Consider the following 27,974-nt stretch of genomic DNA (forward strand, 5'->3'; position numbering starts at 1 on the left):
AACCAGAATATTTATTGTCATATACTATGCAATCAAATTTTGAAGTACAGTATAGTATATGTACTGCATTGCTTTATTTATTCACGACACTATATATCACGAAGTTAAGAAAAAACTTGTCTAGTTAGTTGTGCTTCACTCTCATGCTTTAGTTTTCCATCTCAAACCTCAGTCTTTACCAGCAGCCCACATAGCAATAATCATCTGCCCTTGACAGATGTCTCCCCTGGTCAAAGTGGAGTTTTGCAGAGAAATCAGGAACAGCAAAACCTCAGAATTGAAGCTGTTGTGAAAGAGACATCACTGGTTTTTAAAGTTTTATGTAAACTCCAGCCGAGGCACTGCAAATATAAGTAAATCATTTCTGCTAAATGAAGCATATCTGAGATAGGCCAATAACAACATATGTTCAAAGTCCAGAGCTACTTAACAAATAGCAACAGGGAGAAAATGCAGCCAAGCAGGTCTGTGAATCTGAAGATTTACTTTATCACAATGCAAAAGCTTTCCTTTTAACAGAGCAACTTGAGAGAGACTTTTGAGGCGATTACAGTACAAAACGGGAGCAAAAACAAAAAGCATATTAATCATATTCCCCTTAATCTGTTTCACTGTGACATTTTACTTTATCTAATTTATCTTCTTTAATATACTCCAACCTTTTGTTATACTTTCTTAAAACAGTGCGCAAACATACGTATTCTACTCAATCTATAAACACTGATTATCATAATGCTTTATTTAGCATTAAGCACAGTCAGCTGAATCAGATCAAGTAAGTAAAGTGTAATATCTATTCAATGGTTCCTTAGAGGATCACAAACTATATAATAAGCTAAGCTATTCTGCTATCATGACCATATATCTTTCTCTTCCTCTCATGCCAAGATAGTGTAATAATAATGATTGAGGGGTGAATTCAGAAATTAAGAATGAATTGCATCATTTATTTGATTTAGCACCCAATCTGACTAAATGAATTATGTAGCGTACTTTACTGAAACTGTACAGCATCAGTCTAATATTGTGATCTATACAGCTGAATCAGCTCTTTAAAATGCTGGAAGTGTCTCGACTGCACCGTGGGTGGATATATGCCTTGACATAATGTTTTTCTCCATCATTTGACCTTCATTCGATAATTATTGCTGCTGCACCTTTTTTGGGCACACAAGCAAGCCATTATTAGTTTTAATGAAAGCCACTGGCTTATTATGCAGCATTATTTTAGAGCATTAACTCCTTGTTAAGCTGGACTGCAAAGTGTAAAAGACAAATGCATTTCCATCTTTGCATATTTTTCACTAACACCTGCCACTAGTTTTATTAGTTTTATAACAAAAAGGGGAAGGAGAAAGAAGGGGAAATGCCTGAATAGTGTCAATGCTGCATGCATCCAAATACAGTATGTACTCCATCCAGCTCCCAACGGGCTATTTTTAAAGATGTTTAATGAGCTCAGGGATGGGTCTGACAGCCCAGGACGGCTGGCTGACAGGGTCAAGGTGCACAGAGGCCTGGTGACTCAGCCTGCAGTAACAAGACCAAAAACACTGATTACACTGAAACACTCACACACACACTGGATACTGGAACAGCATGACAGCTGCTGACTGACTAGTGTAACATAACAATTAACACATGGTCTCACAGGGCTACAGAACACATAATGTCTCATCATGGGGCAGCATGCTCTTATACGTCAATAAATTACATCTCATTAAGGGCCCAGTGGATGTTGACTGTTTTTTATAGATAAGTCAACATTACAAATGCTTGACCAGAAGGTAGATTTTACAATAATTAAAAATGCTGTAGGCAGAACAACATTAAGATAAGAATAATTCAATATCACCACAAAGAGGTGCCTAAATGATTTCAGAAATTAAATGAGATCTTCTATGAGGATTGTTTTGTTGCAAAATGCAATTTTCAGGAGCAGTGATTGAAGGAAACCAAATCTAGTTTCGGTCTGTTTAATGCTGCACTCCATTAAAAAATCAGACATGAGTTATTCCTAATTCTTATGAAAAAAATGTAGGGAAACAAAGTGAATAGAAATAAATTAATAGAAAGTTCTTGTTTTCCACTCCTGTTTCTACAGAAACTCAGAATTATTTTTAGTGTAATTACAGCCACTTTATTTGTTTAAAACTGAATGTTTATCATTAACTGTATATCTTCCTGGGTGCTGCCATGTTCACATAAATTTCCTTCCAGTACAACTTTATGAGTTTCAAGTTAAAGATCAAAATTCAAATGAGACTCTAATGCACTTTTCTAAGTAGGTAGTTGAAAATTACCATAACCCTAGAACGACTTAAAACTACTGACACAATTTATTAAACAAATCCAATCAGGTGCAAATTAAGCCATCAAATCATAATGATTAATAATCAATCTGTTTTGTAACTGTATTTAGCTCTCTAAAACACAACTGACAACTGTACTCTGAATTCTAGTATTGCTGAAGTCACATAAATAGACATATAGACAAAAACATCTGTCATTTAATTTAACTTATTTTTGTTAAAAAAAAATAAAATAAAGTAAATTAATTTATAAATAAATAAATATTTTTCTCCAACAGGTAGTGTTGCTCCACCACAGGGGATCTGACCAGAATCCTCAAACAAGCACGACACAGCAGTGTTAATTAAGCAGAAAGCAATTAATCTCTAGCACAGCGAGAGTGTAATAAAACTAACAGGCATGAAATGAGGACTGCCATGTCATTAGCCGAGGACTCCGCCCCTGCTGGCTTGTTTGGGCCGGAGCTCATTGTGGGTAGGGATAATGTACCAGTGGAGCTCCTTAGGTTGAGAAACTTACACTAACCTCTGGCCCTCTGCCTGTCTGTCATTTATTGAGCTACAATGTGATGCTTAATAGAGAAAATGCTTTTCTATTTAGACACAACCGGTTGTGTTTAGGTGGGATTTGAATTGAAGAATATGAATCTATATCACAGTGTCAGTGTTTTGCTGCATTGGATGAACATTTGGGATGTGAAAGAAAGAATTTATGCGTATAATCCATTACAGACAATCCTATTATTCCATTGTGCTGTTCCATCACAGCACCATAAAGACATCAATCCAACGAGTCTCAATCCAGCTACTCTGACATGCAATCTAGAAAATGGAGTGCTGCCATTATTCTTATTTCATGATGCGATCCATCCTGGATTCCAACCATGAATAGCATTTTAAAAAGCAGCATCACAGACAATGTCTTCCATAGCGTTTAGCCTTAAAAAAGTATTAGTAACAACAGTTTCTCTGACTTACTAGAGAGAAGCTGATTTCAGACTTCGTGCTTTTTCTATACATTAACTTGTTTGCAGGGGCAAATAACAAAAAAAAATCTGGTATTAATATGAAAAACAAAGCACGCTACAAGATATTTTCTATCCATCTAGAAGATGGAGAAAAACGTCAAACTAGCTTCTGGCTCACCGTTGAGAAATGGCACTCATGCGGGTGACTTCTGGGAAAGATCTAAGACTTATGATGAACAATATATATATTGATTTACTCTCTATTTGTCACCAATTATAGGCCTTTGCTTGTCAATGCAGAGGGATTAAGAAGTGCACTGAGCTACTTTACAAACGAGTCAGTCTCTATGAAATAGGATTGAAGCCCTTGGGCTAAAAGGAATGGTTTAACTACAAGCTCCAGTAGTTTCAAATTGGCAATAAAATGATGAAGCTGCCTATGGTCTCCCAGAGACGTGTTTTTACAGTATTCTGGGAACAAAAGTTGTTTTGAAAGGCCCTGTGGAATGCCTGAAGGGCCACCAGTGCAGTTTGGGAGGTTATGTGGCCCTCAAGCCCATGCCAATAAGATACACTCACACATACACATATGGCTGTGCTAAAGTTGCCTTGTGAAATAGATTTATTGCACTTTGTAAGAACACACAGCACTGCTAGAGAGTAGAGAATGGAGGGAGGTACCCTGTCCCAAAACTTTTTCTATGTAACATTTGGTTGCAAAAACTGCTTATCAACATTTATTTAGCTTGTCTGCTTGGTATAATGATTAATCTGCCTAACATAAATGAGGATTTGTCAAAATTTTGTGATTTGTGACAATTTTGGTAGCATATATACAATAACTGTATAATTTACAGACATCTTTCAAATATTCTTTTTATATAACATTTTTATAAATATAACATTTCAAAAAAAAAATTAAAAATTATATCTGCAAAAAATATAATAATATATAATATATAACAATATGTGACAGCCTTGGTAGCATCAGTAAGAATGTACTGAAAATTACAAACTAATTATTAATAATTAGCCATGTATGCCATCATTTTGTGTATAAACAAAAGTGTTTATACAGCTATTGTTGTTCTGGAGTTGTATCATTACAACTATATAATTTACAGACATATTTCAAAATTTCTTTGTAAGGAAGATCTAACATTTTAAAAAATATATACTTTGTAGGTGCAAACAAATGATTATATGTAAAATATATATTTTTTTAATAATTAAATGTAAAAATTAGACTTTTAGAAATGTAGAAATAATATTTAGAACTATTTAAAAAAACTATTAATGCAAATAAAAAATATATTATATTTAGTATATTTAAATTATACTTAAACTTTCTTCATAATGGTTTAAAATATATTTTAAGTGTACATTTTTATTTTATTTTATTTTATTTTATATTTTATTGATAAAAATTTTACTTTTTGTGTTGAAAAAAAATAATAATGTTGCTTAATCTTAGCAAGCAAAAAAATCCTTATTGTTGAGTCCTGAAAATATGGTATATAATATTTCAATGTGATTAAAAAGGATTATTTTACCTAATATGTGACCCTGGACCACAAAAATTTTTCGAAATTGAGATTTATACACCACCTGAAAGCTGAATAAATAATCTTTCCATTGATGTATGGTTTGTTAGGATAGGACAATATTTGGTCGAGATACAACTATTTCAAAATCTGGAATCTGAGGATGCAAAAAAAAAAATCACCTTCAAAGTTGTCCAAATTAAGTTCTTAGCAATGCATATTACTAATCAAAAATTATGTTTTGATATAGTTACAGTAGGAAATGTACAGAATATCTTCATGGAACATGATTACTTAATATCCTAATGATTTTTGGCATAAAAGAAAAATGGATAATTTTGACCCATACAATGTTTTTTTGGCTATTGCTAAAATGTACCCCAGAGATTTAAGATTGGCTTTGTGGTCCAGGGTCACATATTAGCATTCCAATTGTTCATTTGAGAGGTTCTATTATAGTTAGGATGCTACAATGAAGTAGACAATGATGCAGCTTGCTGGGTTTTGGAACAGAGCTCATGTGTTAAAAAGCGGGTGAGTGAAAGTGAGAGAAAGAGAGAGGGTATCAGCATAACCAGCAGCCCTCCGCATATGACAGGAACAGGTTGGCAGCATACAGTTTGAGTTCAGCTTAGCATAATTCTCATCTCAGTCTGTGGTGGGAGGGGGAGCAGTGTGGGAACAGGGTGACATATGCTGCCCCACACCATGTTCTGGCAGCCTGACGTTCTGCACACATTTGTAAACTGTGAGAAGGGGAGCAGGTGAAACTACAGCAGTCTGTCTCTTCTGTCACTCAGCAGGGTTTATACTACGCTCCCTGGAAGTGTTACAGAGAGTGTCCATGCCAGTGTTTATTCTGAACGTGATGTCTCAATAATGATTGACCTGTGGTAAAAAAAAAACTTTTGCATTTTTACAACTGTGTACAATTAAACTATGCAAAACTTCTTTCCGCTTTTCCACTTTGTATTCACATCAGCATGCACAGATTCTAGCAACTTTACAGAAAGACAGAAAGTCTCCTGAGCTCAACACTCAGACAAGCAGAACACAGACTGTCAGATGTTCTAAAACATAACACAAAATTTAGAAACACAGAAAAGCCTTTGAGATTACACAAACAATATTCCACATCCATATTCAAGACTATGTATGTCCGTAAATACATGTTTGTGGGTGTGTTTGTGTGTGTGAATATTAAAGGAATACTTCACCTAAAAATGGAAGTTACTCTATGCCATTGTTCACTCACCCTCATGTTCCATAGCTGCAACTTTCCTCTGGGAAGTATATTTAATACTTTCAGTGTATTGAAAATCTAGTTCAGATTTTGTCATCTTGTATGTCATGTGATGGTGATTAATGCCAAGTTCCAAAATGCCAAATGCAAATCCATGAATGTTAAGATAATTGCAAAAAAAAAAAAAAAAAAAGGCTTTTGTCAAACAAAATGGTACATTCGGCTTTATGACTGGTCAGACCTCCCATCAATCAAGCTCTTTGTGAAGGGTCTCTTCAAAAGAGGAAACTTTGCATGGTGCAGGCTAATAGGTCCTTTACCTGCAATCTGCTAGCAATCACATAATTTATTACAGCGCAAAAGCTGATTGGCCTGTGTTGATTCTACAGCCAGTGAACTTGCTTGCTGAACATTTAAATAGACTGGTTCAGTGTTTGCTGAAAGTTGGCTGCTATTAAAGTTCCTCCAAAACCCTCCACCTCCTCCAGCACCACCTGTCTAGATCTGCTATCTGAAGATTTATGTATGCCTATTCATGCAGCATATCTTACATGCTCACAGCAGGATGTCTGTGTATCTATTGACAGTAGCAAGTCCATACTTGTTCTGCAGCAGCGTACGTAGCCTAGACCATTATGCTGCACCAGAAGCCTGTCAGAAATCAGTTTTAGATTGTACTGTAGTTTCAAATGTAAACTTGGCCTGAGATGTCATTGGCTTATAGGGTAGTAGATGCAGCCATTGAAAACTCGAAACATAGTGCACAAATCTGATATTTGACCATTCTTTTTTGCTATTTGGCATTATAATTCACCATTAAGTTTTATGGGAAAGGGTTGATCTGATTTATCTTATTTTATGTTTGGTTTACAGAAGAAAGAAAATTATAAGGGTTTGGAATGATGTGGGGCTGAAGAAAGGAAAAAGTTGTCATTCTTTGTAGAAAATGTTCCATTAAATGAATTCTAATAGGAACTCACATGGTACAGTACATCGGTCCATCCTTCCATGGTGATGCACTGGAAGACTGTGAGGATGGCGAAGAGGATGTTATCGAAATTGGTGATGCCGAAGTTGGGTCCTGTCCAGTACTCCCTACATATTGTTCCATTGGGACAGACTCTTGAAGGACGTTCTGCTCCACATGGGTAATCACCAACTTTTTCTCCTGCACACACAAACAGAAAACAAACCTTTTATATTATATTACAGGCCTATTTCAATAATCATTACACATTTGGAAAGTAAATTAATGCAACCACTCTCTCCAAATTGGTCAAACACACACACACACTCACTCTCTCTTTCTCTCTGAGGCATATCACCTGCTGATGTTGCTGATTGAGGGGTGAAGCAAGCAGCAGCTGAGCACATGTTAGCAGCTCAGCTTCTTATTGGAAACCTCATTACCAACACAAGCTAATTACATGCACTGTGTTGAACTAAAATTACTCGCACACACATATTACATTAACAACCTGTCAAGATCCCTCACAGCATGGACACAGAAGTATAGTACATAAATACACAAACATGTGCATTCACACAAACACAGCCTCCAGCTGGAATAGCAGAGCTTATGTCCTCTTCTTCGAGAGCCGTGCTGTGTGGATACAATAGAAACACATTTGCTCTCCAGGCTCTTTCAAGAAACAACTCCTGTCTTTTTACCTCTTTCTGTGTCACAAAAGACCTTTAAAAATCATTCAGTGATTCAGGAGTCAGTGTGCTACACTCGCCTGCAAGATAAATCATGAAAACATCTGCTTTACGATGGCAATCAATGATATTCATCTGCAGGATTATTATTTTAAGAAATGTAATAACATTTGCTTCTATCAATCAATTATGTGGTACACTAGGATGCACTAAAGTCAAATGGTAATTGGAATTAGGGGTGGGAATCAACCAGGTCCTGGTGATATATTATATAGATATCTGGGTCATGATATGGGCGTTAATACAGCTCAAAAAATAATGTAGATTAGCAGGGATTTTGAAACTGTTTGATGCAACAAACCCTCAGATACGAAGATCCCCTTGCAAAGGACCCCCATTTTAAAATATGAAGGCTAGGGTTTGCTCTGTTTGGGTAAAAACCCCTCACATCTATGTACTTACACACCAGAACACAATGAATTGCTAATAAACATCTACAATTAATGGTGAAAAAGGAGAAAAACAGAGATGAAGAGAGAAAAAAACACTAAGATCTGTCATGTCTCTCTCACTCACATTCAGTCTCTAGCTGCAAAGGAAACAGCAGTGTTTTGTGGGTAAATATCAGTCAGTGAAAAGCAAGGCAGGTGGAGGAAACTTGCATAAACAAAAGAAAGAGCCTGAGAGGACCTTTGATCCAGAGAGTTGTCTCTGTTTAACAATTGTTCAAATATATATTTTGGATTCATATTTTCATTTAAAAGGTTTTTTAACAACAGGTTTTGTCTCACAAAGGCTTTATTGTGTAAATGGAGTCTTCACATTTTGTTTATATCTTGTGATACCAATGCGGGTTTCTTTCTGCTATAGTGTCTTTATTATCTTCAATATAAACTGATAAGGAGTCTCTTTCCTTGGACTCTCTGAATTCGTTATTTAATGTGTGCTACAAAGGCCTGTTTTGAGATTGTGTGCTTTGAAATGTCTCTGACTGCAGTGGCTGTAAGATTTATTTCCTTGGTGTTCTCAAAGAAGAGCTTTTTTTTGTTTCCACAACAGGAACTAACCTGTATCCACTTTAAAGCAGGTGAAGTGGAATTTGCCCATGTAGAACTCGACGCCGATGATGGCAAACATAACAATGGCAAAGAACAGCAGCAGTCCAATCTGAAGAAGGGGAACCATGGCCTTCATAATGGACTTTAATACTACTTGAAGACCTAAAAAAGAGAGAAACATTACATTTAGTTAAATTAATCATGGAAAGTCACTGTTAAACTGAAGTGTATTGTACTGCCAGACACGTACTTGGGATTCCAGACACCAGTTTGAGGGGTCTCAGCACTCTGACTGCCCGCAACGTTCTTAAGTCAAATTGCGAACCCAGTGTAGTTAAAATCCTGTCACAAATACACAAACATGCAAAAGTCAATAGAAAGAGGAGTCCATCATAGACATTGATAAATTCAGATTAGTGGACAAACAATACTGGCTGTCTAATTCTTAAATTATTTAATTTGGACTGCTCCAATCTCTGATATTTGGTTACATCCTTCATAGAAATAACCCCAAATATAAACATATCATCAAATTAAACATGTAAACTTACTGTATATTATAAATAATATTTTACTTATATAATAATTAATATTTACAAATGTACTATATATTATGACTTAAAACCATTGTTTAGCTGTAACTGGTGAAAATACTAGTGGTCTAGTATTTTGGCCACCACTGTGTATCTTTATATATATATATATAGATAGATAGATAGATAGATAGATAGATAGATAGATAGATAGATAGATAGATAGATAGATAGATATAAATTAACCGTGTCATTATTTTTTGCACTATTTGTATTTGATAATGATTAATGAACAATAATAATAATAATGGTTACATTATCATTATTTGTCTTATAATATAATACTTATTATATTTTATAGAATATTTTTATTTGATAATAATAATAATAATATTAGTTACATTATAATTTCTATAACATTCATATTTTAATTTTATTAATTTATTTATTTTTATGCATTCACCATTTAATATTACATTTTAAAGATAATTTGTCCTATATAATTTAATATTTATTATATTTTATAGACTATTTTTTTATGTGATAATAATAATTATTATTAAAATGATTTAATCATATTAAATGGCATATATTTTGAATTAATGTATTCATTATTTCATGTATTCAGCATTTCACATCCTCAAAAAGTAAGCAAAATAAAATATCACAGATGTCACTTTATACATTTACTTCTCTTTTTCAAAACGAATGAAAAAATGTCTTTAAATCTCATCTCGCACTGTATCAAATGGCTGGATCACCCTTTAGGTCAGAGTGACTCATGTAAGGTAGCCATCAGAAGAAACCGGACTGTCAGCTTTCAGTGTTGTGTATGTTTATGTTCTGGGAAATCATCATAACCTAATCTAATCTAATCCCATCACCACAGTGACACCGCCAAGATGACAGCCATTAGATGCCGAGGGAATGTAGCTAGCTGGCGTAGCACACATGAGCCTCTGTGTCCTCAGGAGCACTGGAGTGGAACCAGCCGCACACTGCATGTGTGCAAAAGATCTTCCCATTAAATCGCAATCATCAACTCGCAGCAGGCAAACTGAGAAGCCTTATATAAAAGTTACAGGTCTTATGTTTGGCAGAGGAGCATCTTCCTTCACTGACATGTGATCTGATTTGCTCATAAGATGAGAGAGGATAAGAGGACGAGAGATTGAAAGAAAGATTTGATGTATGCAAAGAGGGAAGAGAGGATAGCAGCAGGGTTGGGCTGGAGGGATCATGCAGAGTACTGTGAGGCTGAGCAGACATGCCCCATTAAATATGATAGAGCTGCCGCAACACCCCCGCAATCTATCTAACTCACTTCCCAAACAGAGAGGAGGAGGAAGAGTTTGCAAAGTTTTCAGCATTCTTTTTTTAATAAAGCTGACCTTTACGGAAACCCGAAATCCTGTGTGGCCACAACAGCGCCCTCTGCTGGAGCTGTGCAGTCAGAGTCTGAGCTGTACATCTCACAGGCATACATGCTAGGGACCACCAAGACATGAAGAGTCAATGCTCAGAGAAAATAAAATAAACTGTTACATAACGAATGTTAATTCTTGCATCATAATCAGAATATCATAGTGAATATTTTCACTGCTGCTGTATAAAAAAACTACCCAAAACTTAATTTGTTTGTATTAAAAGTCTGTATTAAAAATTAACTTTGTTATACAGCAATATACACTAATTCACTACTGGAAAACATAACAGATATACAGTATATGGCTTATAAGATTACATTTTATATAAGCTTTCTAAATACTCATTTCATAGGATTTTTGTGGCAAGATAAGACTCTGGTTGCTTGTGGTGGAGAGAGACTAGCAGAAAAAGAGCTTTATTATTTTAAATGTAGCAGAGTAGCTGGCAGCAAAAAGAAGAGATTTTTAATATCCCGCTTATCGATGACAGAATATATCTCTACACAAGGGCACCAAGCTCAGGCACAGGAAATATGGCTGGGAAAGATATCTGCTATTGGTCAAAGAGAAACACCCTCACATAAAGACACAAAACACAATAACACATATACAAACAAAAACAGATGCAGGAAAATCCTGCTTTACAATATCAGGCTGTCATGAGAAATTGGCAATCAACTCCTGCTTTGCATTATCGCAAGCTAAAATTGAAATGAGCTACCATCAAATTTAGCACTGCACATAATCATTATGGAGACAATGGAAGTCAGAATGAGCATATACAGTATGGCTGTTTTAACAAAAGATTGCAGTCAGATGATGAACCCCAGAAAAGCTGTTAGGTGTTGATTGTTTATGAAAACCATCTCCGAGCTGAAACGGTGACTGCAGTACATAACTAATGCACACTTGTGATTGACAGCTGCTGATTTGTGGCACTCGACTGAATGAGCCGCCAAAGTCATGCTGCACTCGCCAGTGCTACAAACTGTAAGACAGGATGAAAAGAAGAAGCGGGAGAGACAGCGGCGGAGAGGGAGCGCGTGAGTGAGACTCTCACCCTCAGCGGGGGTGCTGTGATGTAATTACTGTTGCACAGTGCTGGAATTGGGTTTTTCACACGTCTCAGAAAGAGTCTTATCCCTCTCAGATGATCGTCCAGTGACAGAGAAGAGCTGTCAGTCAGCCTCGGGCACACAGTGACCTCACAACCTCAACAGAGCAACTCAGACCTTAAGACTAGAGAACAACCTGAGCAGAATCCGAAGGGAAATGTATCTGGAAGGTGTTATAAGCAGAAAACATGTCAACAAATGATGATCTTATGAGCCGAACACCTTCACAAGAGTCAAGACGACCTGTTGTAAAGGCACAAATGAGAACTCTTTAATGTCTTTAATGTGTGAATTGAGCAATAAGTTTAAATGGAGAGTTATGAAAAAGAACTAAAGAAAAAGTCAGCACTACCCCCAGATATAGCAGAATTTTGAATTAGAATTTTCATTTCAGAAATTTTTTAATCCATTTCAACTAGAATGTCCCTTGTTATTTTATTCAAGTGAACTGAACCTCTGATGTGTGTTACATGATCTGAGTTGCACATCTCAAGCATGTATATTTCCAGGCTTTCCGAATGTTGCTCTCAGACAATAGCTTTGTTTCCAAAGCCGTACTCAACCTGCAGTTAAGTTAAAACTCTTGTTTTGGAGGAATGATTGCATGTTAGGTCAGAAGGCAGTCTACTGCCTGGGATGCATCAGTTTGCATTTACATTTACAATGTTGAATAAAGTTGTGCTGCTAAATTTTTTTATGGACACTCTTAAACATTTTTAAGGATTATTTAACGAATCCTGTAGATTCATTCTTTCCTATTACTTTTGATCAATTAAATGCATCCTTGCTGAATGAAAGTATTAGTTTCTTTTAAAAGAAGAACAAATCCTATTTTGAATGATAGTCTATTAAAATAAAGTTTCTAATTCTCCTAAAGATTTTAGAAAAAAAAAAAAAAACAGACTTTCTAAGTGTTATTTAAAGGGATAGTTCACCCAAAAATGAAAATTCATGTCTTACCCTCATATCGTTTCAAATCTGTAAGACCTTCATTTGTCTTTGGAACAAAGAACTCCCTTTAAAGCTAGTATAACTGAGAAACATGCTTGAAAAGTCATAATTTTTGCAATCCCGTTTGTTGACGCTAGTGGCACAGAAATTACACACTTCAGCTTTAAATAGAATATAATAAATGAGCTATGAAACCTATGAGCAATAAAATGCTTCTCTAGAGATGGCATAAAAAGATGGGGTATGAAACTTAATCTCTATAATTCAATGTCCTGCTCAAGTTTGAGAAAGATTAAAAGTTGTTTTTTGAAGAATTTCAACCCCAATTGATTTCTCTAATGTAGAAAAATGAGTGTAGCCGCACAGCCCTTCTGCTATCAATTAGTCATAGATCATTTCCCCAGTCAGTGTTGGCGTCTGCCATGTCTCTCTGTATTAGGCTACTCGCTACACTTTCACCTTCCTTAGCTCACATTAAGACGTCACTGCATCATGCTAAAAATATAAGAGGTCAAAGGTCACAGCATTAGACATTTGATGTGGAGCTGTCCGGAGGCATATGACCAACAAGGATGGACATATCAGGGTGCCAAAACAGGGGATTCATTGCCATGGTGCCCATGTAGAGAGCGCTAATGAATTCATCCTGCCTGCCACGAGGCACCAGCATCATACAGAGAGCTTTAATGATATGCAGTTAACAGACACACACACTTACACACAAACATACACTGAAGCAGAAGCCTGTCACATTGCAACAATTACACTCGTATAGAGATGCACTCTATCCACTCGAATGTGACACATGCTCAAACACACACGCTCCTACGCACATGCCCACACACATTAAAAGCAGCCTGTCATCACCCACGCCCTACAGATTACACATAAACACACATACACCTAAAAAAGTCATCTTAAAGGAATACTTCAGTTAAAAATTAAAATTCACCAACATATTGATCCTTTAAATTATGACTCGGTCTTTTTCAGTGGAACAAAAAGGAACGATTTTGCAGAATGTCCTGAATGTTCTTTTCCATAAAAAACAAAAAGGATGCTGAGGATGAATGCTCCAAAAATAAATAAAAGTATGGCTCTTTACTATATTTACACACACAAAAAAAAATTATTTTTAAAAGTATAGTAAATTAAGCATGAATACAATTTAAAAAATACTACTAATAAAAAATATATATGCTTGACAAGTGACATGCAAGTACAAATGTATTTTAATTTTACAGGTATGCTGGATATATAGCTGCGTACTGCTCCAGGTGTGTGTTCACGGTGTGTTCACTTCTCACTGCTGTGTGTGTGTGTACTTGGATGGGTTAAATGCAGAGCACCAATTCTTAGTATGGGTTACCATACTTTGTAAATGTCACGACATTTACCTTTTTTTGGAGGGGGGGGGGATTTATGTCATTTTTATTTCTTTTTTAATACTTCTGTTTAACATTAACATTTTTATTTCAGCTTTATTAATTCTAGCAATCCAACTGAAATGTATTTTATTTCAGCTAGTTACCAAAGAAACATTAATTTCAAGTCTTTTAGGTTTATTTATTTATTTGATTTTTTTTTTTTACCTAATATTTCATTTTATTTTATTTTATTTTATTTTATTTTATTTTATTTTAGATTTAACAACAACAACACTAACTTAAAAGTTGATAAATTCTCCTAATTCACCTCTTTCATCCTTCAGTAAATGGCTGACAGAAGTGTTGGAATATGTGTTTTTGTCCTTTGAGGCCTCATAAGCTGTTGTTTGCTTCCAATGTAGCAAAAACAGTCAAAACAGTAAGCCACAGCAATGTCTCTGTAGAGTTGTGTTTCCGGCACTTCAGCAGCGACTGCTGCTAAAACCTCCCATGTGCGCTGAATCGCCATGATTAAAACAGCAAACTAAGAGTGCATAACATGTTCAGTCCCTCCCGTTATTCTTCTCATCTTCCATTTCTGTTAAAATGGCTTTAATTAATGCGGGTCCTTTAATGTGTCCCCTGATTCAACTCCAATAACTGTGTTAAAAAATAGACTCTTCTCTGTATCCCCCTCCACCTTGCTTTCCTCTTGCCATCCATTAGTTTCATTCAGATTGAGTTTGCGTTAACGGTAGGAGAAGGAGATGGATGTGGATGCTGGGATTGGATTGAAGCAGAGGACACAGGAATGTCATACATCAGGCAATGACTGTTACCTGATCTCATGCATCAGCCAGACCATTCATCTAGTGAAAAATGAGTGTTTGGATGCAAAGAAACATCAAACATCAGACTTTGAGGTCTGTTTTATCTGGTTACACAATCATGACAAGAGATGCATTGGCCAATAATTGCTATCAGCAGGTCATTAGGGCAGATTTCTGTGAAAAGGATGTGGAAAAATGCACTCATGAATTCAGTTCACATGAGTTAAAAATGTTCATGTGAGTAATGGGTTTTATTTGGATTTACTGTATTTAAAACATACAATTACATGTACTGATGTCATTCTACATCAGATATCATATTGCTGGAAAATTAGCATGCAATGACATTTTCTTTAAAGATGCAATGGCAAAAGAGCTTCCTCAAAAAAATAAATAAATGAGAAAATAACCAACAGAGCAATAACACAGTTATAACTCTGATGTAACACTGTCCAACATCAACACCAGTGAATGTTTCTCTTTTGTTTCACTTAACATTATTATATTCTCACTGAGCTCATAAAGTACGACATGAATTGGGGGGGGGGGGTCAGTTAGAGTAGTCAGTATCTGTTAAACGTCTGTGTGATAATGCCCACTTATTATGTTCGCAATCTGTCCGTAAATTCACAGACAAGGATCAAACTGGTGGAAAAATATGTAGCAATTCAAAATGAAACTCAACCACCAAGACATAACCACTTAAGGTCATATCCAAATCAAACACAAAATGATAGGAATGAGAAAGTTGGAGCACTCAGCTCGGTTAAATTAAAGATGTAGCCAAGGTTTATTGCTCAGTACCAGAGCTATGCAACTAGTGGGATTTTTGGAAAAAGAGTCTGTTGGATCTAGCGGGTCCCTTATGATATTAAACACATTTGTGGTGAAGCGAAGCCATGGCCTTAGGGGGAGGCACAGTGAGCGTCATTACCTCATTACAAGCCCCAGTGCTCTGCCAAGGAGGACAGGATGAGAGGAAATTAAAAGTACTGCAAAGCAATGACCCGTTGACTAGCACAGTACCCAAAGGTAGGCTATATATCAGCAATATACGTTTATTTTACATATGGAAATAATGTCTAAAGGCAGGTATCATTTGACTCAAACCTTCGAAACTCTGAAACCAAGCTGCATTTGTTTGATCAAAAATACAGTAAAACAGTAATATTGTGAAATATTATTACAATTTTAATATATTTTAAAATATCTTGAGCCTTTACTCCAGTCTTCAGTGTCAATGATCCTTGAGAAATCATTCAAATATGCTGATTTGGTGCTTAGGAAACATTTCTTATTATCATTTTTTTTTTTAGTATTTTTTGGGTTTTTTTGGTTTTTTTTGAAATATAAAGTTAAGTTGAAATGGACTATTTTTTTTTTTATAGATGTGTATGTTTTTTTTGTGTCTTTTTTTATATATTTAATGTATCCTCACTAAATAAAAGCATTCATTAAAAAATCTTCCTGAGTTTTGAAAAACAGTGTAATTAATACAACTCATTTATCTAAAAAGGGTTTTTGAACTGGAAGAAGAGGAATGAGGAGGATAAGAATAAGGGACCGAGCGAGAAAGAAAAATAAAAATGAACTCCTCTTTCATGCTTGGCATGCCAGTGAAGCATCATGGGTGACTGTGCAAGCACAGTTGGACGTTAACGGCTACAGCATGCAGAGTGTGAATCTCGCCCATCTCTAAGTTCTTTCAATTTTTCATTCAGGATGACACAAAACATTCAATTTGTACTTTGGAGAAACAATCTGCAAAGCCACCCTGAAAGTCTGTTGGTGGCCAGATTTGTTGAAAGTCTTCTGAGATTGTAAACACGGAGGTGCTGAGATATTGCCAGCAGACATTAGATCCAGTGCAGGAAGCTTGAATATGTGCAATACAGTGAAAAAATTGGCCACTGTATTTCAATTCTCTTTAATGTTTAATTTCAGACTGTTCAGATAACGCAGCTATTGGGCATCATTACTGTTTCAAACCTTGAATCTGTCCATCTAAAAAAATAAATAAAGACATTTGTCTACAAAAGTATGAAGATAATGTGTTTAAAGGTTTGACAACATTGTATCTACCATTTATAAGGTAAAATAACACACAATCAAACTAAACTGCACTCAAGAGATCTAGTAAGGTTATACAGCATATTGAATTTAACACGTATGAAAACAATGTAATGTAAAAGTGCTAAATTGCAATGTTTGATCCTACATATATTTTTGTACAATTAAGCTAACAATTTTTGTGTGCTGGGTCAACACTATACATCCAATGCAAAATTTGGTTCCTGAAGTAATAAAAATATTAATTTAATTACATTTTTAAAGAAAATTCCAGAGGAATGATAGAAATGGTTGGAATGATAAACATTTCTAGACAACCTCTTCAATCTAACGGGAAATTCTGTCTTTGCTGAAGACCATACACATGCACAAACATACACCAGATCCGGCAAGCATCTGCTTAATTACACAACAACCCTCAAAGTGCCGAATAGAGAGCCCACTGATAAGCCAGAATCCGGGACGGATGTGTTCCCCCAGCTGTGCTCCTCAGAGCCGTTTTCATTTTGAGCTCAATTTGCCAGAGCACTTAAAAACGGCCAGAGAAAAGATGCTCATGAAGTCTAAAAATTGGTTCGGTAAAAATTGTTGATATGAAAATTTTTTATATGTTTTGTACTCTACATTTAAAAGCACGCTTTTAAAAAAAAGCACAGAATCTGGAATTAAATAAAAGGAGGAAGACATAAAAGTAGCAGCTATATGGAATGAGGACATAGTTCAGCGCTGAGAGTGAGAAGACACTTTGAGAACGAGTCACCAAATAGACCCTCAGTCAACAAGACAAGTATACCTCATTATTTGTACTGGCAAGGCAGCTGGGTCCTCATTCTACACAGCCAGAGAAAAACAAGACACTAAGACATGAAGAATTGTTTCCTCGTGCTTTTCAGATGGACATTTTAGTGATATAATAACAAATGTAAACTGCAAGCATTATTCTTCACATGGCTTTTTGGACCACAGAAACTAATTACACTACTGTTGGAGGCTGAATTTATTTGATCAAATTTGATTTGATTATGTTTTAGAATGTAATTTATTCCTGTGATGCAAAGCTGAATTTCCAGCAGCAATTACTCCAGTCTTCCTGTGTCGCATGATCCTTCAGAAATCATCTAATATCCTGATTTAGGGCTCAAAAAACTTTCCGATTTTTTTTTTAATTAATGTGAAACAGTGCTGCTTAATAATTTCGTGGAAACCGTGATGCTTTTGTTTTGCGGATTCGAATAGAAAGTTCAAAAGAAGAGCATTTATTTAAAATAGACATCTTCTGTAACATTATAAATGTTTTACAGTCACTTTTATGCATAATTTCTGAATAAAAATATTAATTTATTTTTAAACATTCGATTTGAATTTTGAAGGGACATTGTAGCTTACTGCTCCATATGATTTTTCCCAAGAAAAGTGTTCTTCCCTGAGAAACTAAATTAAACGGGCAAAAAATCCTCCCTATATTTTTAGGGAGTATAAGATGATTTAAAAAGACTTTTAATCCTAATGCAGACGACAACATACAACACTGTGCAACCATCCTTTATAAGAAGGTCTATGGTTTCAACCCCCCCCCCCCCACTCCTGTTTGCTAACTACTGTCTCATATTGAGAGCCCCAGCAGCCAAGATAAAGTCTACATTTCATTTCCTGTGGTGCAGGTCACAACAAACATCGAGGACAGATGTATTATTCACTCCATCTTCCCGTCAAATGTTTATCTCTTTTCTTAACAGACGGTGTACACTACAGGTGGATGACAATCTGCAAGCGCACTTTACGGCCCAGTGTTTTTAATGAAATGGAAGGTAATTATTTCTTCATGTGTTAAATTGCCTTTTTAGAGAAGAAAATCAAAAGAAAATGGAGAAGACTGTCAGCTCAGGGCCATTTTCTAAGCAGTCCAACTGATAAACACATTACTAGAACCTGGCAGAAAGAGGCTATTTAAGCTTGAAAAACAGCTAGAATAAGGAAGTTAGAATACAAAATAGCCACCATTTTGCTTTATGGGTCATTACAGTGACTATGCAGATTTGAATTTTGTAGTACAGCCAAGTCATGACAAAACATTAATGCTCTCTGGAATACTTGATTCTGATTGGTCAGTTAAGACAGTGTATTTAGATCAGTGTTTGGAGCATTCTAATGCCTGTAGTATTGTACAGTCAGACAGACACCTTCGGGATGATACTAAACCCCTTCAGTCTCATGTTGGGGTCTTGATCACCCTGTCAGGGTTTATTTGTATGAAAACAACTGCTCATTAGTTGAATTTGCTGTGTTATAACAAACACACAGCAGACAATTTATAAAACGGTGTAGAAAAATCCTCCTCCTGGGTATCATTTTCCCATAGTTTCCTCTAAATGTGAGGGAACAGAAACAGCAGAGGGGTTATTTTAAACCATCGGCTCTGAGGGAGCTTTAATCTTTGTTGAGTTTTCATTTCCATTCCACCTCAGTGACCCTATACGTCTCACTCAGGCCTCAGGTCAATGAAGCATTGGCTGCGCTGAGAGGCCCCTGGGACCTATGTTTGAGAAAACATATTTAAGCATAATGAAAATAATTATTCTTTGCAATGGACAGATCATTATTTATTTATGCCGATGCTAAAGGGAATGAGAGGGAGGCGATTGGACATCTTGGCGGCTGATGGATACCCTTCCGACGTTCTCCGCTAAAGGAGGAGGCGTAATCCAATGAGCTGATCCCACTGCTCATCAGTGCTCTGACGGGATGACGAATTAGCCGCCTTTTGATTCGACTTCGATTGCTTTGAGAGACTTTGTCGTGGGGAGAGCTGGGTTTGACGGCTTAGCTTGACTTAGCGCTTTAGTACATCAATTCTCAGCGGTGCCGCTCCAAATCTCACCTCAGAAAACTTACTTTAATCACTGTATACTCTCACTGGATAACTAAATGGGACGTTTTTCATCAAATTTATAGCTAATCATAAAGTAATTAGCTTTTGGGTTGACCCTGTAAATTGTGTTGACATTTCATTTAGCCTCGGATTTACTTTAAGCTGTCACTCATTATACACCAAAGAATTTCATGGTTTGATAATAAAAAATTTGGGAAAGTGGCGTTAATCCCTGCTGTGGATCTTAAACCAGCCTAAGGTGGTTTGCTATTAGCTGGTATTTGCAGTCTGGTATTAGCCGGTTTTGGGCCAGATGAAATTGACTAAAACTCCTCTAAGCTAGGACATTACCAGGAATGCTAAATATAAAATATCCATATCTTAAATTATCTTACACCATAGCAGGAAACACTAAGCAGTTTCTACAAACTCAATGCCAAGTTTAAAATGTAAATGACAGCAACGTATATTTAACATGGAACATTCCTTTAATTTCTTGTTATAAATAAGAAACTGGTTTTGCATATATTTTCCTGGCTCAATGCAACTGTAAGGTCAATAAATACATTGGAAAAATTCCATTCTAATGCACGATGAAAACTCAGTGTGTGTTGATTGGACAGAAATATTTCACCTGGTGCTCCTAAACTGGGTCAACCATATCGTTTCACACTATGATCAGGCACCACTGGCCATTCCACAATGTAAGTGGCATGTAACACTAGCAGGTGTCAAGGTCCCAGTGCGATCCTAGCACAATTTGTCCCTGGAAGCTCATCCGTAGAGAGTGAATTGAAGTTTTTATGGTCAGATAAGGAAGTCGTTTTCTGCTCCTTGTTACTGATATTGCTGGCGGGATGTAGGAAGTTGGAACTGATCCTCAATCATTAGAGCAGACGTGAGTTTTAATGCCTCAAAGCTGCAGTAAATGAAGTAGAAAAACACCAGATTCTGCCTGGAAAACTGCATTCATTCACACTCCTGCCAGAAGGGTAGCTTTTCTCCAATCGGCCCGCTGTCTGTCAGATAGTCTACTGACACAGATAGCTCCTTCTACAAACACAGTATCCTAAACACAACTGCCATTAATATCCCTTTCATGAGCAAAAGCACACTGTTAAGGTTGTTGTCAGGGGAGCAACAAGGCACCTTGACCGGGAAAAATAAAATAAAATAAAATAAAATAAAATAAAATAAAATAAAATAAAATAAATAAAATAAATAAAATAAATAAAATAAAATAAAATAAAATAAAATAAAATAAAATAAAATAAAATAAAATAAAATAAGCCTATATAATTTTAAATTGTTTATTATTTTTGCTAAAAATAATCCATGTTTTGAATACTGCAGATAACATTTCTGTATGTACTGTTTATGAATTCATTTGTGCCTATTTCTTTTTGACACATACACACACAGGCATCTTAGAACAGCTTTCTGCGGTCTCTTAGACTTAATCTCTGTGTAGTCTATTCTCTGGAGAAACTGGATCAGAAAGAACTCATCATCTCTGGCCAAAGGCACCTAATGCAGAGGGTCAAAGTTGCCAAGTAATTAACCAACAGACACAGGCTGCCATCCGCCAACACACAGATGGAGGAACATATTTTCGAGACAAATAAACTAAAGGCAAACCCCCACATCACTATAATAGCACAATAAGAGAGATATCTTCCCTCAAACCCTGCCATGCAACTTTATAAGTGATGTGAATATAGAATTATTTAAGTTTCAGACTTTTACCCCTTGGGCTGATTTTGGATGTGCTCTGCTGATCCCCATCCAAACTTCTGACATTTGCAGAGATTATACAGTGCTGTCTGCTTCATGGGAAATCTTCAGGTTATGCTAAACCATACTCTGCAATATAACATCTCTCCTCAGGCATAAATACATCTCTGATGACAAAAAGTTTGACAGCCTTACAGTTGATAAACATATCGAAGCATCTTCCTCGTCACAAGAAAATCTGCTAAAGCCACACTGCAGCTGCTGCAAAATAGCTGATAATTTTGACACATAGCTTTGAAGTAATTTTGACATAAAAATGACATGATCTTTCTGACCCCATGACCTTTCAAAACAACTGTCAAAATGTGACTGTGTCCCCAAAAGACACTGCTGTCCTAAGAATATTTGAATAAAAGGGTACCATTAGCCATCAGTTCACTGTCTATGATGAAAAGTAGCTTGAGGGAGATGCTTTTTTGTTTTAGTGTTATAGCTGAAACCACTGAGCTTTCTATAAAAGCAGTCTCTGAAAAACCACACACAAAAAAACTACATTTGAGAAAGATTAGTTGATGAGAAAAGATTTGAGCAGACTGAGTCACAAATTAAATCTAAAGGAGCTGGTTTAATTTATTTACATAAGCACATGCGCGGGATGGAAGGCTCTAATTACCTTTTCTGGGACGGCGATAAGACAAAGTACAAACAGAGCCTGGAACGAAGAGCATATCCAACACTACGAAGGAACAGTCACTCAAAAGAAAGTGGCTCAAAGCAACAAGAAAACTTGACAGTTCTGGACAGATACAGGTACTGAACTGCAGAATTACATACACTCCACGATGCTTTGATAAAAAACAAGGGAAAGAGGGAAAATGAGTGTCAGTCATCCTTGCATTTGGACAGACGGATGAAAGCCTGAGCCATGAGTGACAGCGCTCTGATTTCCATGAATTGCACCCACAGACCTTCAGAAAACCCATTTGTATGTTTCCACTGATGCTAGTCAGTTTGTGTTTAGTCTCAGAATTAGACAGTGCGCCCACGGACCGCCCACAATCCCTTCTCTGTCCATGTGATAATGAATATTGCACTTTGCTGACAAAAATGGAAATTACTTTATAGATGGCAAGCTCTAATCTAATTGGCTGAACTTTAATAGCTTATCAAATATGCTTAATTAAATTAAAAAAATTATATAATTATAAATTATAATAACAATAATAATAATAATAATAATACATCACATATATAAATATGTAGCAAAAACAAACACAAAAAAAGGCCTTTCAAATAAACACTAATAATAATAAATGTAATATATAAATATATATAAAATGACAGTAATGACTTTTACATTGTTTACAAAAAATGCATTTCAAAAAAGCACTGCGATCTTTGAAAAAAATAATAATTATAGTTTCTACAAAAAATATTAAGCAGCACAAATGTTTTCAACATTGATAATAAGAAAGTTTCTTAAGCACTAAATCCGCATATTAGCAGAATTTCTGAAGAATCATGTGACACTGAAGACTGGCGTGATTGCACTTGAATTCAGGTTTGCCATTACAGAAAAAAATACATATTTTTTAAAATATATTCTAATAGAATAGTTATTTTAGATTGTAATAATATTTAAATTTTTTATTTATTTATTTTTTTATTTTTTTATTTTTTACACAGTTTTAATGTATTTTGATCAAATAACCATAGCCTTGGTGTCATAAGAGACTTCTTTCAAATATATACAAAATATTACAGACTTTAATTTTTTTTTTGAATGGTAGTGTATATGTTAGCCAGCTAGCAGATTTACTTTACTGACCACCAAATTATGTTCAATATATCCTATAAAACCAAAGTTTCAAGCTTAAGTTTACATGCATAAAAATGCATGTACAAGATCAACTAATGCCAGATGCGGTGAGGTGACGAAGCAGAACTGGCATAACACAGTTCTGTCAACTGGCTGTACTGGAACAGTAGGCCTTCAAAGGTCTGGCTATGCAAGACCATCTTCTGTTTCACTGTCTAAATGTGAAAAAAAGCTTAAATTGCTGTTTAATGGCTTGGGAAATAGGTATGAATGCAAAGTCAGGTTTAAAATTGAAGCCTGTGATTTAGGTCTGCTGGGGGAAGTGCCCAGCCATAGTGTTACATTAAATTTGTTTGTGTGAATGTTTAGTGTGTCACGGCTGGCAGAAGACACACTCACAATTTGCACATTTCATATTTTAGGGATTTGTCACAGCAAGAGCATATGTGCGCATTTGAATGTGTGAGTGAGTGATAGTGGTGAAACATAAACCACACTGGATACAGCCCATTCTTTGTCACCATAGAAACAGGAAGGCAACATGACAATGACTCCATCAGGCTTATTGGAGCACACAGACAAAAAAGAAAACGGGGGGATGAGAAAGATGACAAAGGGCAACAGATCAAATGTTGAAATACATTTTTATTTGCTATCTTCAAAATAGTCATAAATGCACTTTTTTGGCTTTATAAGTACACAATGTACTACCAACAGAGAATAAGGAAAGGAAAAAATAAGGAAACCATGAAAGAGAGAGACCTTACTGCTTATCAGAACTATAAAACTGAACCACAGGAAGTACCTGTAGATAAACCCACAGCAAACAGTATCTTATGTGTTGTATCGTGTTATGGGCCGTATGCGACACTAAACCAAACATCAATGGAACACAGATACCTAGAAGTGTGCTTTGAAGGGACAGGTAAACTGGGAAACCCTTGAGCTAAGATGGGAGGACAAAGCCAATGGCATGAGGAACTGCCACAGAGCATCATGGGGGTTTTATTTAGATCTGAGCTGGCACTAACATTTAAATGTCAGGTAAAGAGATGGAAGGACTTGTAGGCATAAAAGCCTGAGGCTAAATAACAAAAAAAGAAGAAAGAGAGACAGAGAGAGGCAAAGGGGTCAGGCAGTGAGAATTGGTCATGTGGCACCATCAGTTTACTCTGACTGTCCGTATAAAAGATCATCCAAAAAGGCAGTGGGCGTTTCCATCTCAAACAACTGCATATCTAGAATCTACTAAATGATGAAAAAGGTTTACGTGTTGAAGTGGTCATATCATGCCTTTTTCCCTGAGGCCCATTTTAATGTCAGCCAAACACAAAAAGCAGCCATAATTTGGCTTTTCATAAACACTTTCTCTCTAATTCTTAAAATTAACAGGCTATTTTTGCTGCTGTGCCTAAGACATTTAAATGCCCACTTTGTATAAAAACTAAGAAACAATGGTTACTTTCATGCTGAAGGTTTGCTGTTGGTAATGTATTTGAGATTCTGATTTCTGAAGTCCAATTTTGATTTTAAAACATCTTTTTTTGCAGAGTTTCTATAGATGCCTTTTTAGACTATTCACAATTTTGTTAATGCCAAATAAAGTCAAAGTCATTTCTGGTTTGACTTGAAAACGAAACAACAAAATACAACAAAAAGAAAAGCAAAGCAAAGCAAAACAATATAATAATAATAAAAAAAAAAAAACGCAAAAGCAAAGCAAAACACAAACAAAACAAAAAGCAAAACAAACAAAAAGCAAAACAAAAACAAAAACACTCCAGCTTTGAAACTCAATGTTTCACACAACGGATGTTCATCTGAACTTAACAAAACATTGTTGCAAAGTGAATCTGAGACTAGGGCTGTGCAAGTAATCGAAAATACAGATTCGATATCAATTTCGATTTCGGCCTCCAACGATTACGAAAATGCAATAATCGAGATTAAATGATTATTGCACCCCATTCCGCCCCCTTTCCAGTTTTGGTCTTATATCCCACTAAAAATCGTGTTAAATAATCGTGATTACAATATTGACCAAAATAATCGTGATTATGATTTTTGTCATAATCGAGCAGCCCTATCTGAGACACAGTGGCACATCACTAGAAAAAGGAATGTGAACATTTGTTAAACCCATCAGGGCCGTTATCGTCATGTCTTATGGCAGAATCGTCACAACGAGCAGATTTTTATCAGGTTTCCGGTTTCCTTCACTTTAGCTGTTCTACACACAGCATGAAGGAACAGTGGTAAATCAATTGCCATGGTGACTAAAAGGCCTCCCGGTGCTCCGAGCCCCGTCTTCAAAAAAAAATACTGGCATGATAATGAGAGCAGTTCATCATATGAGTCACTCTCTGTACAGAACGAACCTGTGTGTGTGTTTAAAGAGCTGGTTCACTGAAATTACATTTAAAGCATGTTTAATTTGTCAATTAGTTGTTATAGGATAGATTGGGAGTACCAGAATATAATACATTGTACAATGAAGTACAGATTACAGTGCATTTAGAAACTAATGTCTTTTAGACAATTATATTAAGCCTCTAAAAGTTAAGAATTCAAATATTCAGGTCACAAAGTTCAGCATCAAGCTGCTCTGAGGATAGAGTTATTTAATGGAAAAAGACAAAAACAAGTTTCTGCCCGAATGAAAGTGAACCACTTCCATTCTCACCTCTAGATCTCATGAGACCGCCCTTCATGCACATCATCACAAGTCTGTTCACCTGAGACTATCCACAATGTAAACCATGGAAGTGTTACAATCCACTCTAATTCACTACTAAGTGCACTAGATAGGGAAATCTTTCTAATCAAAATCATTCCAATATACTGAAATGTCTGCACCCCAAAAAATTTCAAGAATGCACTGTTGGAAAACTAATTCATAAAAATATATTTATCTGTTTTGCTTAATAAAACACGCCGGACAATCGCTTCTTTCCTAATGACTTTTTAACATCCAATAATTAAAATGCATTATGGAATGTTATTCAGCAATGCTGCTGATAAATATCAATTATGTTTTAATGCAAGACCTCGAAAAAAAAATCTGTTTACGATTTACTGATTCAGAACACAGGGAACTAAGGAGCAAAATGAGACACAGACCAAGCATAAATTACTATTATTACACGAGTGAACAGGGAGGGCATGCTTCTGTAACAGTCAGACTAATGTCATTGGGGCGATTAATGAACCATGACCTACAACAACTAATTTGCCTATTAGCTCAACTATTAGCATGCTGAGACAATGACGACACAGTGTAATCAACATACACAAATACACTTTGGTCTGAATACGGGTGATACAGTACAGTGTAAAAATAATGACATTTCCAAACACTTTCATCATCCTCCCCTGATTGTGTCTGTCATTATTTGATTAAACAGACAGAAGCTGACATTCTATATGATTGGTTTACTTAAACTGTCTCTGCAAATTAAGGTTAAGCTTTTAATAATGTTACTTTCAAAAATGATGTCAGTTGTGAAAGACAAAGTCAAACCAGACTGCTACTGATTCTCTGAGTTCTGACTATCATGAATGTCAAAATTGCTGACTGGCTGTCTTAACAGAGGTGACAGGAAACAATGTGAGCAGAACTGTATAAATGCCACAGCTGGAGGTCAGCCAAGAGTTGTATCTGTACTGCTTGCAGTGCTTGTGCTTGTCTATCCTCCATAGTGTATTTTTATTCTAACAACAAACACACAAACAACTAAACAAATATGTCTAAACTCTAATGACACACCGAGCGACTAATAAAGATCCAGGGCTACAAATAAAATCTCTCTGATTGCCTCCAGGGCCTGCAGCCAGCCTCAAAATTACATTAAAGCGATTTGTGACGATCTGCATTGTCTTGGGTACACAGAAGATAAAATTCTATTCAATTAAATGTTATGCAAGGGCTCTGAAGTGAACCGTAACGCTTCTTTCAACGTCACATATAAAAAAAGTGTCTGCAACATGACAAATCCTAAAGACACCATGACACATCTTGCTGAAGGCACTGTTGTAAAATGAAACCATAAATGTGTTTTTTATGCCTGGTATACATTCCCATTAAAAAGTTTTAAAAAAATATATGTTTTTAACATTTATTGTAAGAAATGTTTCTTGAGCACCAGATCAGCATATCAGAATGATTTCTGAAGGATCATGTGACAGTGAAGACTGGATCTGTGTATGAGAATTATTTATTGAGGTTAATGTGATAAATAAGATTTTTAAATTTATTTTTTAGATATATTTTAATTAATATTTAAAATATTCCACAATAGTAGTGCAATTGACAAGAAAATACAATAAGAGTGTGAACTGGTAATATTTTCCTTTTAATTTTTTTTTTTATATTCCATAAAATCACATGGGAAGTCATATTGGTAGGTTAATAAAATTACTTCATTATCAAACAGTACACTTCAGCTCACAGAATAAACTGTAGAATGGTATTGGCA

The 27,974-nt window shown here is 35.8% G+C and overlaps 1 protein-coding gene across 23 annotated transcripts in view; it reads right to left on the reverse strand.

The window, feature by feature from the left end:
• Positions 1-27,974, reverse strand: part of cacna1bb (calcium channel, voltage-dependent, N type, alpha 1B subunit, b) — a 99,464-nt gene that overhangs the window by 52,394 nt on the left and 19,096 nt on the right. For all 23 annotated transcript variants that reach the window (XM_042747731.1, XM_042747747.1, XM_042747746.1 and 20 more), the window contains exons 4-6: positions 9,035-9,126; positions 8,794-8,946; positions 7,048-7,235 (exon numbers count right to left, since the gene is read on the reverse strand). In XM_042747731.1, the coding sequence (XP_042603665.1) occupies positions 7,048-7,235; positions 8,794-8,946; positions 9,035-9,126 (433 nt within the window). The remainder of the gene's footprint in view (positions 1-7,047; positions 7,236-8,793; positions 8,947-9,034; positions 9,127-27,974) is intronic.

This window comes from Cyprinus carpio, chromosome B21 (genome assembly GCF_018340385.1).
Source record: "Cyprinus carpio isolate SPL01 chromosome B21, ASM1834038v1, whole genome shotgun sequence".
NCBI lineage: Eukaryota > Metazoa > Chordata > Actinopteri > Cypriniformes > Cyprinidae > Cyprinus > Cyprinus carpio.